General features: G+C 37.4%; 1 protein-coding gene across 1 annotated transcript in view; it reads right to left on the bottom strand.

Annotated features, from left to right (window-relative positions):
* Positions 1-16,167, bottom strand: part of LOC106884243 (stromelysin-2) — a 35,536-nt gene extending 19,369 nt beyond the window's left edge. Inside the window, exons 1-5 of the mRNA XM_089341043.1 lie at positions 16,058-16,167; positions 6,447-6,538; positions 3,864-3,982; positions 1,354-1,432; positions 452-588 (exon numbers count right to left, since the gene is read on the bottom strand). Of these exons, the coding sequence (XP_089197169.1) occupies positions 452-588; positions 1,354-1,432; positions 3,864-3,982; positions 6,447-6,538; positions 16,058-16,135 (505 nt within the window). The 5' untranslated portion in view covers positions 16,136-16,167. The remainder of the gene's footprint in view (positions 1-451; positions 589-1,353; positions 1,433-3,863; positions 3,983-6,446; positions 6,539-16,057) is intronic.
* Positions 16,168-17,235: the final 1,068 nt, after the last annotated feature.

The raw sequence follows: 17,235 nt of genomic DNA, 5'->3' as shown, positions 1-17,235 counted from the left end.
TCTTGAATCGGTAATTAAAAAAAGAAAAAAAAAAACTTTTGGATTCCCTTGCGATTTCGATCGAAATTCTGAAGATAGAAAACATACTGAAGTATCCAGTTAATCTTTACTGCAATAAATAAATCTATTTCATCTAAAACATATACGATTGAATAAATTTATTTCAACTGTCCTCAAACGAGGACAGTGGGTTAATATGAGTTAAACATTCACACAGGAACCGCGTGATTCCGTGAAATTTCTGTTTGTGTGACGGTGTATTTACGTCCCCGTAACTTAATGGTTCGGCAAAACAAATTATAGAATAATTAGCTGGCTTTGAAAAAAGGGTGGGATCGATTCGTTCGACTAAAATTCTTCAACCTGACCGCAGTGAAATGACTGAAACAAGTGAAAGGTAAAAAGTTAATTGAATGTGGACGAGTTTCTAAAGTCGATCGCTCACGCTTACCTGCATCGTCGAAAGGGAAACCGTCTCCGTGTTCTCCGACGCCAAATTGAATATTTAAATCTGAATCAGTTGCACCTTGTTTGAAATTTAATTTTGTAACCTCTGCCCATCTTGCCAGACCATTCTTTATAGCTTCTCTGAAATGAAAGTGAAAAAAGAAAAGAAAAAAAAAATTAAAAAATTAAGGTGACGTGTGACTATAGAAGTAGTTCTCAACCACATTTTACCTATGAATCTTCTTCATTCCCAATTTAATAAGGTAGGTCCTCATAGCCAATCGATGTTTAGAAAATCCTATAGTATTTTTATGATTAAATAGGCGCAAACGTGGCTGTGTGGAAAGAAGATTGCTTTCCAGCCATATGGTTCTAGGTTCAGTCCCACTGCGTGGAACCGTGGACAAGCATCTTCTGCTATAACCTATAATTAAGGAGGTGATCTGGCAGAATCGTTAGCACGCCGGACAAAATGCTTAGGGGTATTTTGTCCGTCTTTACGTTCTGAGTTCAAATTCCGCCGAGGTCGACTTTGCCTTTCATCCTTTGGGGGTCGAAAAATTAAGTAGCAGTTGAGTACTGGGGTCCATGCAATCGAGTTACCAATTTCCCTCGAAATTTAAGCAGAAAGGGTTATTATCATTAAATAAGGCAGCGAGCCAGCAGAATATTGTGCACGCGGGACAAAATCCTTAGCGGCATTTCGTCTGTCTTTATGTTCTGAGTTCGAGTTCTGCCGAGGCCGACTTTTCCTTTCAATCACGCGGGTCGATGAAACCAATTGAACACCGGGGTCGATGTAATCGACTTAACCCCTCCATCGGGATTACAGGCCTTGTGCCAGAATTTGAAACCAACATACGAAGCCATATATTTTGACAGAAGAATTGAAATGCGTTTACTTACTTTTGTTCCTTCTTTTTGATTGGTGTTTTGCTGAATTTCTCAATAAACCATGTCAAGTCGTTCTTCAGCCATTTCCTGCCTGAAATAAAGAACATCATATCATAATTTTTATTTCTTTACTGCCCACTAGGGGCTACACACAGAGGAGACAAACAAGGACAGACAAACGGATTAAGTCGATTATATCGACCCCAGTTCGTAACTAGTACTTATTTAATCGACCCCGAAAGGATGAAAGGTAAAGTCGACCTCGGCGGAATTTGAACTCAGAACGTAGCGGCAGACGAAATACCGCTAAGCATTTCGCTCGGCGTGCTAACGTTTCAGCCAGCTCGCCGCCTTATCCAAATCATAATTCTATTAAGTTTCATCAGTCACCACAAATGAATAAATAGATCTTTCATATTTCATTTTCATTCACTGTATTACGGCCATGCTGGGGCACCGCCATGAAAGATTTTAGACGAATAAATCGCCCACAGTACTTACTTTTAAAGTCTGGTACTTATTTTCTCGGCCTGTTTTGCCGAAGCGCTAAGTTACGGGAAAAGATATATACTAAATAAGCTACAATTAAAGACTTTACAATCTGCAGGGACTTTAAAATAACTGAAGGGCTCGTGCATTTTTCAGATTTTACGAATCCTTTCGGTGTAATTTTTATTTCTGCCGTTAAAGAAGGATCCTCCAAATTTTATATAAGGGCATCACCAATCCTAAATCCGGAACCGGCAAGTTTCATGCATTCTGGGGTCACATCCAAAATATTCTTAGTTTTACAGTGATTCAACACATTTATCTGTAATATTATGCTGTTTATGATGAGGGCGTCGAGCAGGCAAAATCATCGGTGCATCGGACAAACTGCTAAGCAGCATTACTTTTGGCTTTTTACGTTTTGAGTTCAAATACTGCCGTGGTTGACTTTACTTTTCATCTTTTCGGGGTCTATAAAATAAGTACCACTTAAGCACTGGAGCCGATATAATAGAGTTACCCCCACCTCTAAAACTGGGCCAAAATTAGAAAGAATTATTATTATTATTATTAAAGCGGCAAGCTGGCAGAATCGTTAACTTGCCGGGCGAAATGCATTCCGAGTTCAAATTCCGCCGGGGTCGACTTTACCTTTCATCCTTTCGGGGTCGATAAATTAAGTACCAGGATTATTAAGGCGGTGAGCTAGTAGAATCGCTAACACGCTGGGCGAAACGCTCAGCGAAACGCTCAGCGGCATTTCGTCCGTCTTTACATTCCGAGTTCAAATCCCGCTGAAGTCGACTTTCATACTTTCGGGGTCAATGAAATAAGTATCAGATGCGTACCGCATTCAATATAATCGACTTATCTCCGCGCCTCATGAATTTCAGGCATTGTGCCTATATTAGAAAGGATTATTAAGGCGGCTGATAGAATGGTTGGTGCGTCGAACAAAATACTTGGCGGTATTTCTTTTTGCTCTATGTTTTAGCACCAACATGTCTTTGACTTTCATCCTTTTGGGGTTGATAAAATAGGATCATTGTCAAACACTGAGGTCGATGTAATCGATTAGTTCCATCCATCCCAAAATTGCTGGCATTGTGCCAAAATTTGGAACATACTGTTCCGCTTGTGATGATATGTGTTCGGACCAAGAATTAACTGTGGGACAAAAATCGAGGGCATAAACGAAGAATTAAGCAAAGCCGACCCTTTGCGTGATCTGATCTCAAAGCTCTAAGAGGTAGAACGAATATTGTAAGGGATTTTATCTTGCATCTTTAAGGACTCTGCCGGTCTACCAAGCGTGAAAGTTGCGGTTATTAATAAGCATTCATCAGATACACCCTGGTGGTAAATAAATGAAATCATTATTTAAGATTTATTCAAATAAATAATTTTACTGTGAGGGAGACAGAAAACAAACAAACAAAAAAACTCTCATGTTTTTGTCAACAGCATCTTGTCATTGGAATGAAATTTTGACTGTTTATTGAATAGATAAATGTTGGTTTCGAATTTCGGCACAAGATCAGCGATTGTGTGGGAGAAGTTAAGTCGATTACATCGACCCCAGTGCTCAACTGGTATTTATTTCATCGAGCCCGAAAGAGTGAAAGGCAAAGTCGATACCGGTGACATTTGAACTCAGAACATGAAGTTGGAAGAAATGCCGCTAAGCATTTTTTCCGGCACAGTAATGATTCTACTAGCTCGTCGCTCTATTGACTTCTAATTTTGGCACAAAGCCAGCAATTTCGGGAGAGGAGGTAAGTCGATTACATTGACCCCAGTGTTCAACTGGTAAGACCCCGAAAGGATGAAAGGGCAAAGTCAACCTCGGAGGAATCTGAATTCAGAACGTGAAGACGGACGAAATGCCGCTAAGCATTCTGTCCGACATGCTAACGATTCTGCCAGCTCGCCTATGATGAAGCAAATTAATTTCTTTTTATTGTGCTCCCCACTGTGACAAAAGCTTATAATTGCTCGAGTTACAAATGCTTCTGTTTCCATAAATAACTTACCGCTTCGCGACTGCCCTGGTTCAAAATCTGGAAGCCCGCAACGAGGCGAACCCATTTTCTTAATCGTCTCTTCGTCAAAGACACCAGTTACCTCCAATCCATTGAATGCTTGGTATTTCCTGTAGAAGGTAAACCAGAGGGAGATAGTTCAGCATAGAATCCTTGTTCATTTCTGTGTAATTGTCTGTACAAATATGCGGGTTATACCGAACGTAATGCAAAGGTGGGCATAAGTCTTTTAATTAACTGACATAAGTCATTCACATTCCACCACAAGTTGGGTTCTTGTTGTGGTGTAATGGCTTGTGCACCTCAGTGATCTTAAGAACTATGTAGACAGAGTGCAAGCTCCTGGTTGGGTCTTCCGTACTGGACAGGTCAAGGGATAGAGGTGAAAATGGGTTTGCGAAGGACCAACACTCCTAACTAGGGGAAAAAAAGAAACATTGATGACTATTAAAAGTTAACAATACATGGGGAAGTAAGGCCTTCAATGAGAGAAACATCTGGAGCTGGAAAAGCAGGGATCCAACTAAAGCAATGATTTCCAAAGTGAGGCATGCGTCTCACCGGTGGGGCCTGGGAAAATGAAGTGGGGCGTGGGATCCAATTTTTTAAAAGTGGGACATGGAATTGTGAAAATCTTTTATTCAGAGCACGCAAACTACTCCTTTACTGAGCCTAGCCAAACGAATGCCTCCAGCTAAGCATGCCGTGTGAAGACCGTCCGCTACAGTTTGGTCTTATTCCAATGTTCCAGTGTGGATGTTTCTTTAACCCCTTCAGTCACAGATAAAAAAAAGGAAAACTATTTTTTAATTTCAATTTTTTATTTATACCAAAGTGCAGGTAAATAACACATATTGAGTAAATTTTTAAAGAATTCAATATTCACTATGCTTAATTTTTGGCATGGATAAATAAAAATTTTGATAACACTAGCTACAAAAAACCCCAATTTATTTACATCTGTGAAATTTACGACTTGTGAACAAACAGAGTCCTCTATGACTTGTGAACAAACAGAGTCAAAATCACGTGGTCTTGGTTATATATGCGTTTTAGAGGTGTCCAATGAATTGGTAACTGGGACTTAATTATAATTTATATTTCCTTTGTAATTTATGTTGAAAAATTGTCCAATACATTGGACAAAGTGACTGAAAGAGTTAAGGAAAGTATATTATTATGAAATATTCAAAATAAAGTTGTTTCTCTTTTCGAACCACCGGTGGGGCATATATTTTTCTGGAAAGTTGTAGTGGGGTCTGAGGGAAAATAGGTTGGGAAACACTGAACTAAAGAGAATGAGAAAAGACAGCCGAGTGTCGAGAATTGTCATCGAAGAGCTTAAGTAGTAAGCCGTTCAAATTGCACCTGCTTGTTAAGTAACCCTTTCTCTATACGAAAGTACCACTCAACAGAATCTCCATTGCAAATGATGCTGTTGAGCCATCGTTGAAGGGAGGATACTAGGTGGTCACTGAGCCTGATAGAAACAACAGCCAGCCGCCGTAATAAGCATCCTTTCCAGCTTCATTCACACCGTCTCTGAACTACAAAATGATACAGGAGGGTCACATCTGCAACGTCTTTTATTGATGATAGATTTCCTCGCTTGGTGGGCTCACATGGGAGCTAAACAATTAGAACAACAATAAAAGTAACGGCAGAAGTCGCAGAAGCCGCATCAGTAGCATCAGTACTATCGGCAACAGAGAAGTTGGATCTGCTAGAGATAGAAGCTAAATTCTCCATCATATCATACTTTGATATGAAGTTTTCGGACAAAGGATATTGAAATAATTTAGACATAGAAATCAACTAAAATTTCGTGATGGCCACGGATGGAATACGATTCAGCATAAATTTGCTCCGTCAGGACTCAACAACAACAACAATAACAACAACAACGACAACAACAACGAAAGCCACAACAATAAACAACAACGACTATAACACCACCATCACCATAACCACCACCATCATCATCACGATCACCACCACCACCACCACCACCACTACCACCACCATCATCACAACCACCACCACCACCACCACCACCACCACCACCACCACCATCATCACAACCACCACCACCACCACCACCACCACCACCACCACCACCACCACCAATACTACCACCACCACCACCACCACCAATACTACCACCACCACCACCACCACCACCACCACCACCATCATCACAACCACCACCACCACCACCACTACCACCACCACCACCACCACCACCACCAATACTACCACCACCACCACCACCACCACCACCACCACCACCATCATCACAACCACCACCACCACCACCACTACCACCACCACCACCACCACCACCACCACCACCACCACCACCACCACCACCACCACCACCAATACTACCACCACCACCACCACCATCATCACAACCACCACAGCACCACCATCAACACCTCCATCACTATTTCTACCACAAGCACCACCAACACCACCTCATCAACACCACAGCAACAACAAAGAACAAAAGTTTTCGTATCACGAATAAAAAACGAAAAAGAAAATGGAAAATAAAGGAATCCCAATACTTACTTGATAGCTTCTTGCATTTCCTTTTTCGTCGCTTCCCTGTCTTTGTCTCTCCCCGAAGGCTTTTGCATGTAGCCATATTTATACAGTACAGTCTAATAACGAGAACATTGATAAATACACAAGTTGAGTATGTGTGTGTGTGTGTATGTATGTATGTATGTATGTATGTATGTATGTATGTATGTATGTATGCATGCATGTATGTATGTATGCATGCATGTATGTATGTATGTATGTATGTATGTCATTATTCAGTTTGTTTCAAGATTTCTTGCCAACAGAGAAAGAACCGGTTTCTAACCTAGATCCAAAGTTCCTTCATTGAAATTTCAACATCAACAGGTTATTTTTGTATGCAGGTAAGTATGTATGTATGTATGAGTGGAGGCGCAATGGCCCAGTGGTTAGGGCAGCGGACTCGCGGTCATGATCGCGGTTTCGATTCCCAGACCGGGCGTTGTGAGTGTTTATTGAGCGAAAACACCTAAAGCTCCACGAGGCTCCGGCAGGGGATGGTGGCGAATCCTGCTGTACTCTTTCACCACAACTTTCTCTTACTCTTTCTTCCTGTTTCTGTTGTGCCTGTAATTCAAAGGGTCTGCCTTGTCACGCTGTGTCACGCTGAATATCCCCGAGAACTACGTTAAGGGTACACGTGTCTGTGGAGTGCTCAGCCACTTGCACGTTAATTTCACGAGCAGGCTGTTCCGTTGATCGGCTCAACTGGAACCCTCGACGTCGTAAGCGACGGAGTGCCAACAAATGTATGTATGTATGTATGTATGTATGTATGCATGTATGTATGTATGTATGTGCAGATTTGTATGTTTTATGTATGTATTCTCATGCATTTAGTTGCACATCCAGACATGCTCATATATATTTAAATGATAAACTTCTGGAAAGTTTTACAGATTTTTACAGATTTTTACAGTTCCAGTGATGGATTGGATCTGTAGTCTTCGAATTAGCTTTCTCCTTTCTTGTTTTGAGAAGCCTAATTTCTCAAGATTTGTATTTAGGCAGTGTGTTACATATCCCAATACCCCAATAATTACAGGTATAAATCTGAAGTTGTAATCTGGATAAAGTAACTGCAGATTTCTCAATAGTTCAGCATAGGTGTTCTCTTTTCCGCTGATCTTCAGCTTTATGTTAACATCCGCTGGGCATCTAATCTCCACAACTGCGTACAGTTTCTCTTCCCTGTATGTATGTATGTATGTATGTATGTATGTATGTATGTATGTATGTATGTATGTATGTGCGTATATACGTATGCATGTTTGCTTGTATGTATACCTGCATGCATGCATGTATGCACGTAAGTATTATGTCTGCATGTATACATGTATGTATGCATGTACGTGTGTAAGTACGTACTTACGAATGTATGTACGTATGTATGCATGTATATATTTATGCATGCATGCATGTATGTATGCATGTATGTATATATATATGTACGCATGTATGTATGTATGTATGTATGTATGTATGTATGTATGTATGTATGCGAGCATGCATGTATGTATGCATGTATAAATGAATGTATGCACGCATGTATTATGTATGTATCCATACTTGCATTATGTATGTATGCATAAATGCTTGCAGGTATATTTGTATGTATGCATGCATGTATGAATGTACGTAAGTATTTATGTATGTATGCATGTTTGAATGTATGTATGGAACTGGTCCCCAAATAGTAATTATGATATCTCATCTAGAAACATGATTTTAATAAATCAGGAACTTATGTTATATGTTATTTGACATACCTGTATTCGTCCATGTTTGAAGGCACGTGGCTTAGTGTTTAGGGTATTTGGTTTGCGATCGTAAGGTCGTGTGTTCGATTCCCGTCAGTACGTTGTGTTTTTGAGCAAGACTCTTTATTTCACGTTGCTTCATCCACTCAGGTGACAAAAATGCGTTGTACCCATGATTCAAAGAACCAGCCTTGTCACATTCTGTGTCATGCTGAATCTCTCTGAGAACTACGTTAAGGGTACGCATGTCTGTGGGGTGCTCAGCCATTGGCACGTTAATTTCCCGTGCAGGCTGTTCTGTTGAACGGATCAACTGGAACATTCGTTGTAACGAAAACTGAAAGAAGTCCGTCGTGTATATACACACACACACACACACACACACACACACACACACACACACACACACACACACACACACACACACACATATATATATATATATATATATATATATATATATATATATATATATATATATATAAGGCGCGTGGCTTAGTGGTTAGGGCATTCGGCTCATGATAGTAAAGTCGGGAGTTCAATTCGCAGCGACGCGTTGTGTCCTTGAGCAAGACACTTTATTTCACGTTGGTCCAGTCCATTCAGCTGGCAAAAATGAGTAGCACCTGTATTTCAAAAGGGGCCAGCCTTGTCACACTCTGTGTCACGCTGAATCTCCCTGAGAACTATGTTAAGGGTACACATGTGTGGAGTGCTCAGCCACTTGCACGTTAATTTCACGAGCAGGCTTTTCCGTTGATCGGATCAGCTGGGACCCTCGTCGTCGTAACCGACGGAGTGCTCCTTATATATATATATATATATATATATATATATATATATATATATATATATATATATATATATATATATATATATATATATATATTTATGTGTGTGACTTTGTGTCTGTGTTTTTGTCCTCCCGCCATCACTTGATATATTGGTTTGTTTATGTCACCGAAACTTAGCGGTTCGGCTAAAGTGTCTAATAGAATAAGTACTAGGCTTACAAAGTATAAGTCGTGGGGTCGATTTCTTTGAATAAAGGCGGTGCTCCCGCATGGCCGCAGTCAAATGACTGAAACGTGTAATATATATAAGCACACATACACACATACACACACACATATGAATAATTCAATTTTTGGGGATTAATCGATATGTGGTTATTCTATTTCAGATAATACAAAAATAACCTAATGAGTATATCTGACAGTAAACTCATGGTATCAGTTTGCACATCTCGAAATAATACTTAAAGGATATAACCAAAATTACCAGCTGGGTATATAATATATTTCCTTAATTATATCCTACTTTAGTTAATACTTATATTTATTAAATATGAAGGAACTACACGTGTTTCAGTATTGGAAGATTACAATATCTATACATATACACAACTGTATACCCTTACATATACATATATAAATACATATATGCGATCATCAGATTTACAATTATTCCAACATCTCTTCAAGTTCTATTTCAAAATATTATATATCTAATTTTACATACAATTAAGTATTAAAGATTAAAAATTACGAATTAAAAATTAAGAATAAAAATTATACTTTGTAATATTAAGAATTAAAATTTATAAATTATGCATTATAAATATGAATTAGTTTATATATCAATCATGTAAAATCTAGTATATGTCAAATACAGAATGTGAGATATAAGATTAAACATCAGAATAAAAATGTCTGCGTTTAAATGTGATATATAACAAGAAAAATTCAAATACATATCTTGACTTTTATCAGATACTTTGTATATTTATAGATAAATATATAAAGATATACGATAAATAAGACCCCAAAGTACGATATGTAGATATATATAACACTGAAGGGTTGCACCTGATTGGTTTAGAAATTTGTTTTCCCAAATTATATATATATATATGTATATATATATATATATATATATGTATATATATATATATATATATATATATATATATATATATATATATATATATATATATATATATATATATATATATATATATATATATATATATACTCCCATGCATACATAGATACACACACACATATATACGTACATATATCGTATGCATATATATACATATACACGTAAATGCATACATATATACTTTGTATACTCACTTATATACATACGTATATATGAGTGTGTGTGTATGCTTGTATATATATATATATATATATATATATATATATATATATGATGTAGTTTTGTTAATATCTAACTTAACTACAATCACATCAATTTAGTGTCGGGTAGTAAGAAACGGCAGAGAGAGAGAGCTGAACAGTAGAGAGTCTTCAGAGAAGTGCCGCCTATGCAAATGTCTTGGCCCTCAACTTCTCTCACTGTAAGGTCCCCGGGTCACATCCACGTCATGACTCCGGGATACTCCTCTGCGGCCACATTTCTCTGCTGCTGTCTGCACTGCAACCCTTCTGCATAGTTAAGGTACTCCGGGACCATGGTACCTTCAGTACTGAAACCAGTTTCATCTAAGACGAAAGTGGATACCTTACTTAAAGAAAATATATATATAACAAAAATACTAAAAATATTCATTGTTGGGTGCCTAGAAATGGATTCAAACTGATTTTCATAAGAATGCCATCCATCTTCATAGTAAATAAATAAAATTAAATAAGGAATAGAAATAAGCAAGCCCTAGCAAGAATATAACCCTCCGCATGAGTGTTTCTGAACCATTTTTTTTACCTATGGAACTCTTCGATTCTTTATTTTATTTGGGTGTAGCATCCTATTTATTCGATTTATTCTTTTATTTGTTTCAGTCATTTGACTGCGGCCATGCTGGAGCACGGCCTTTAGTCGAATCAAATCGACCCCAGGACTTATTCTTTGTAAGCTTAGTATTTATTCTATCGGTCTCTTTCGCCGAACCGCTAAGTTACGGGGACGTAAACACAGCAGCATCGGTTGTCAAGTGATGCTGGGGGAACAAACACAGACACATACACACACACACACACACACATATGTTTATATATATATACAACGGGCTTCTTTCAGTTTCCGTCTACCAAATCCACTCATAAGGTGTTGGTCGGCCCGAGGCTATAGTAGAAGACACTTACCCAAGGTGCCACGCAGTGGGACTGAACCCGGAACCTTGTGGCTGGTAAGCAAACTACCTACCACTCAGCTATTCCTACGCCGATGTTTAAAAAGTTGCATTATATTTTATATAATTAAATATTATTAGGAATTGTCTAAAAAAATTAACATATTTGTGTTGTAGAAGTGTAACCGATTTATTGCAGATAAAAATTTCAACAACAAAATTTTATATGGGCTCTCAAGGGCCATATGGACCCTGATTGAGAAACACTGCTCTACGTCTTGAGTCCAAGGAAACATTAGGCTCGCTACCCGGTTTCTATGGAATATAAGTGACGAAGGTCACAGTATTGCCCCTGAATGGGATGCCAGTCCATTGTAGGGTTACTCGTTCACAGCTGAGTGAAAAACGCAACGCACCGTCCAATCCAGGAATTGAAACCACGTTCGCAAGTTCGCGAGTACAAAACCTCTAACTATTTGGCCATGCAGTTTAGAAGCTGTAATAATAGGAAAACCTTTTTCACTTTTCAATACATTACATTAATTTAAGGCGACGAGCTGGCGGCGTCGTTAGCAGGCGGGACAAAATGCCGCTTAACATTTTGTCTGTCTTTACATTCTGAGTTCAAGTTCCGCCGAGGCCAACTTTGCCTTGCATCCTTTTGGAGTTGATAAAATAAATATCAGGCGAGCACTGGGGTCGATGTAACCGAGTTACCCAATCCCGCTAAGATTGCTGGTCTTGTACCAAAATTTGAAACCGATATATTACATTAATTTTAAGGCGGTGAGCAGGCAAAATCGTTAGCACGCCGGGAAAAAAATGCTTAGCGACATTTCGTCCATGCTTAAGTTCTGAGGTCGACTTTGCCTTTCATCTTTACGGGGACGATAAAATAAGTACCAGTTGAGTGCTGGGGTCGATGTAATTGACTTACTCTCTCTCGTCAAGACTACTGGCCTTGTACCAAAATTTGAAACAAATTGAAATCAATATATTACATTAATTTATGTAAATTTTAAAAAATTCTCATCAATGAATTATTTCTTTAAATCTGCCAATTTTTCTAAAGGCCTTTGAAATATTTGGAAAGATTTTTATTCGTTTTTACTGTTAAGGGCCAAAAATAAGAAATTTTAGAAGAGTTAAATTATACTAGGAATCTTGTTTTTGTTGTCTTTGAAAAGATGTACCATTATACTGCAATATTTCTTGCTACCTAGGGGCATAACTGTGGCCCATACATACATACATACATACATACATGCATGCATACATAGCCGATTATATTGAGACCGATAGGTCAAAAGAATATTGGTGGAACTTAAAGATTAAAACAGACACCACACCGGCCAGACATTTTTGCGTGAGAATTCGAGAAAAAGATGTGCTCTGTTGTGGAGGATATATTCCGTTACCCGTTGGACAACATTGTGGTCAGAAAAATACAGGAGAAAGAGAACATCTGTGGACAACTGATAAGGAGTTTGAAAATCTCTACCCGAGAAATATTTTCAGCTTCACATCTATTATTATGGGAGCAACAGGACACGAACGAATCCGCCTGAAGTTAAGCATGGTTCAACTTGGGCTCTTAGGGATAGAAGGAAATTCCTTAATCTTTACATGATGACAATATCAGGGACTATAAAAATCTGCAAGACCTTCTTAAGATTTAAAGGACGATGGTTGAAACATGATACTTTCCTTCACAACCTTGCTACTAAGTACATGACCGGTCAAAAATGTTCTCACCTAAGAGAGAAAAAACACACTTACATACATACCTACATACATGTGCATGAATACACATATACATGCATACAAACACGAACAAGCGCGCGCACACACATACAAACATTTATATATATATATATATATATATATATATATATATATATATATATATATATATATATATATATATATATGATTCCTCTTAGCCACAACAGCGATACCGATAACTAATTGTTATAATTTTCACAATTAACTAGCAGGTCTGGATGCACAATCGCTGGTAATTTAATGAAAGTGATTACGTAACGCCCGTTCTTTTGCCATTCATGTATATGTATATATAAATATATATATATATATACAAGAAAATATTATAACGATAAATTAATATTATGACGTATTAAATACAAAAGCCAAAAACGTAGAATACATGACTAAGGGTGCAATTGCTAGAAATAAGAGCTAAAAATATACCTCGAATAGCCACACAAAATCACCAACGTCAGAAGATGTTCAAGGGACAGCGAGCGGCAAGCCACAATATCTTTCTCCAGCGAGATAAGACTCGCTGAATGAAGTAATTTGATAAGACTCTATCATATGAATTCTAAATTTAACCAATCAGGTATCGTATATATATATATATATATATATATGTATGTATGTATGTATGTATGTTTATATGTACATATATATATATATATATATATATATATATATATATATATATATATATATATATATATATATATATATATGTATATATAACAAAAGAGAGGGTGGTGTTCCGACGCAGGAAAAAATATAGGAAAATTTCAAAAACTCATAAATGTTTAAAATAAATTTATTTACGTATATACCAAACTAGTTTCAACAATATTTTTTGTTTATCAATGGCAAAAGTTTAAAATCATGAATTAGAAAAACATCTTTAAAAGTTTCATTGTTGACAAATTAAAATGTTTCAACGTTTCTCTGATCCCCTTCTAGTAGACGCTGGGGATCAGAGAAACTGTAAACCAAATTCCTTTATTTAATATTTTCATTTCTCCCTTGTTTTTCTCAGTATGACTTGTCGACCACCACTAAAATTAATGAACTTTGTACATTCAAACAAATTGATATACAGTTTTAATATTATTGACTGCTATGAACATTCAAACTTACACCTATCCTCCTAATTCATAATGCTAAATTTATCTGTTTTGAACATGTTAATTTATCAACATTGAAACATAATTCATAATTTTAAACGCTTACCATTGATAAACAAAACACATTGTTGAAACTAGTTTGGTATATAAGTAAATAAATTTATTTCAAACATTTACGAATTTTTGAAATTTAGGTGCATTTTCAACAACACATTTTCCTATATGTATACACACACACACATATATACATTTGTATTATGTATGTATGTATGTATGTATGTATGTATGTATGTATGTATGTGTGTGTGTATGTATGTATGTATGTATGTACGTATGTATGCATACCAGTATGCATTGAACGTCTAACTGAGACACGCTTGTTCTTTTCTTTCCATTTTTCTTCCTCCACATCTATCCTTTCCGCAGAAGAGCTTATGCTCGAAACGTTAGAAAATTCTTCAAGTTTTCCAGAGCGTCAGCCAAATGCATCCTGTTTATCTCGTCTTCGATTAAAAAAAGAAATTGTAATACACACACACACACACACACACACACACACACACACATATATGTATGTATGTATGTATGTATGTATGCGTATATACATATATGTATATATACATACACACACACGCACACACACACACACGCACACACACGCACACACACACACACACACACACACACACACACACACACACACACACACACACACACACACACACACACACACACACATTTCCATATACGCCAGCTTAATTTGATTCGTCCTTAGTCGAAAGACATCTGTTGTTTTGTCCTGTTATTATTCTTACTGTATTTGTGTAACATTGTTCATTTTTCCCGTCCTTGCTTTTGTATACATTAGCTGCTTTCTTCCAAGGAATCTAATGCTCTTATCTTAGTTTTTCCTTGGGGCTGGCCAGATTGGAGCAATATCGAGAATAACTGGCCGAAATTGCAAGGATAATCTGGATCTCGACTGAAGAAAGAAAACTCCGAATGACCCGTCCTTGTTTTCTTTGTATCGTTTATCTGGATGTTTTGTCCCTTTCTTGTATCACCTAACTGTCTGGACGTTTTGCGTCCTTGTCTCATTCTGTATTATATATACATACATACATACACATATATATATATACATATATATATATATACGTACATGATACACACACACACACACACACGCCTTTTTCATTTAATCGGGCGTAAGTTAGAAAAATGGCACAAGTGATGGAAGCATCGTGCATGCCACTCAGCGCAGAGTGAGCTTGAACTCTCTCCGCCTCTCTCTTTCTCCCCTATCTCTCTCTCTTATCTATCTATCTATCTATCTATCTATCTATCTATCCATCCATCCATCCATCCATCCATACATACATACATACATACATACATACACATATATATATATTTACATATATGCATATACACACACTTGCATTTTGTTCTATTTCTCCCGTTTGTTCTACCAAATCTGTATGTACGTATGTGTACGTGTGTGTATGTATGTCTGTATGCGTGTACACACACACATTTAATAAAATTAAAAGTTAATTAAAACTTACGATACCTGCAGGTTGGCACAATTTGTATACATACATACATACATACATACATACATACATAATATTTGCTTCAAATTTTGGCAAAGGGCCAGCAATTTCGTGTGAGGCCGGCCCCAGTATTCAACTGGTACTATTTATTTTATTCACCCACTGAAAGGATTGTAAGGCAAAATCGACGACGGCGGAATTTGAGCTCAGATCACAAAGAAGGATGAAATACCGCTAAGCATTTTGCACACACACACACACACACACAATATTAATTACAATTTTAACATACCTCGAAATTATCATCGGCAGGAACAAGCTCAGGCCCTAAAACAGCCAAAACGAAGAAGCAAAGTTTCAAATTGTACATGGTCCGTTCAGAGCAACAGTAAACCTTTCTCTGTTGATTGCTACGATCTTCCTTCCTTTCTTTTCTCATTTATTTAATTCTTTACCCCAATTTCCCCACAACATCAGCAGCAGCAGCAGCAACAACAACAACTGACAATTAAAAAGAAAAATTATTTCTCTGTTTCAAGAAAGAAATGGTGAAAGGCCTTGAGATAAATTTCTGTGTTGTTTGTTCCCGATGCATGTTTTTATTTAGTTGGATGTTTTTTGCTTATTTTCTGTGGGTCTTTTTGTTTGTTTGTTTCTTTCAAAGTAATATATCCCTTAAATACGTAACTACATCCTTTAGCCTTACCTCACTCCAGCCCGTTACCCCTCCTATGCCTAAACACTTCCCCCCACTCATCAATTTGAAGGACATTATATTTCACATATATTTCTACACTCTGCTCTCTTTTCCTCCCTTCTTCTTCTTCTTCTTCTTCTTCTTCTTCTTCTTCTTCTTCTTCTTCTTCTTCTTCTTCTTCTTCTTCTTCTTCTTCTTCTTCTTCTTCTTCTCCACCCCTCCTCTACATCTCGTCGCTGTCGTCGTCCTCTTTCTCTTCCTCCTCTTCATTTTTCTTACCACACACCCACAGTACACACACACACACACACACACACACACACACACACACACACACACACACACATGGTAGAAGAAAAGATGATGATGATGATGATGAAGAAGAAGAAGAAGAAGAAGAAGGGAGGAAAAGAGAGCAGAGTGTAGAAATATATATGAAATATAATGTCCTTCAAATTGATGCGGGGGGGGGGGAAGAGTTTAGGCATAGGAGGGGTAACGGGCTGGAGTGAGGTAAGGCTAAAGGATGTAGTTACGTATTTAAGGGATATATTACTTTGAAAGAAAGAAACAAACAAAAAGACCCACAGAAAATAAGCAAAAAACATCCAACTAAATAAAAACATGCATCGGGAACAAACAACACAGAAATTTATCTCAAGGCCTTTCACCATTTCTTTCTTGAAACGGAGAAATAATTTTTCTTTTTAATTGTCAGTTGTTGTTGTTGCTGCTGCTGCTGCTGATGTTGTGGGAAATTGGGGTAAAGAATT

Source organism: Octopus bimaculoides, chromosome 24 (assembly GCF_046866305.1).
Source record: "Octopus bimaculoides isolate indiv1 chromosome 24, ASM4686630v1, whole genome shotgun sequence".
NCBI lineage: Eukaryota > Metazoa > Mollusca > Cephalopoda > Octopoda > Octopodidae > Octopus > Octopus bimaculoides.
The sequence above is the reverse complement of the archived record's forward strand: the minus strand, read 5'-3'. Positions and strand labels throughout refer to the sequence as shown.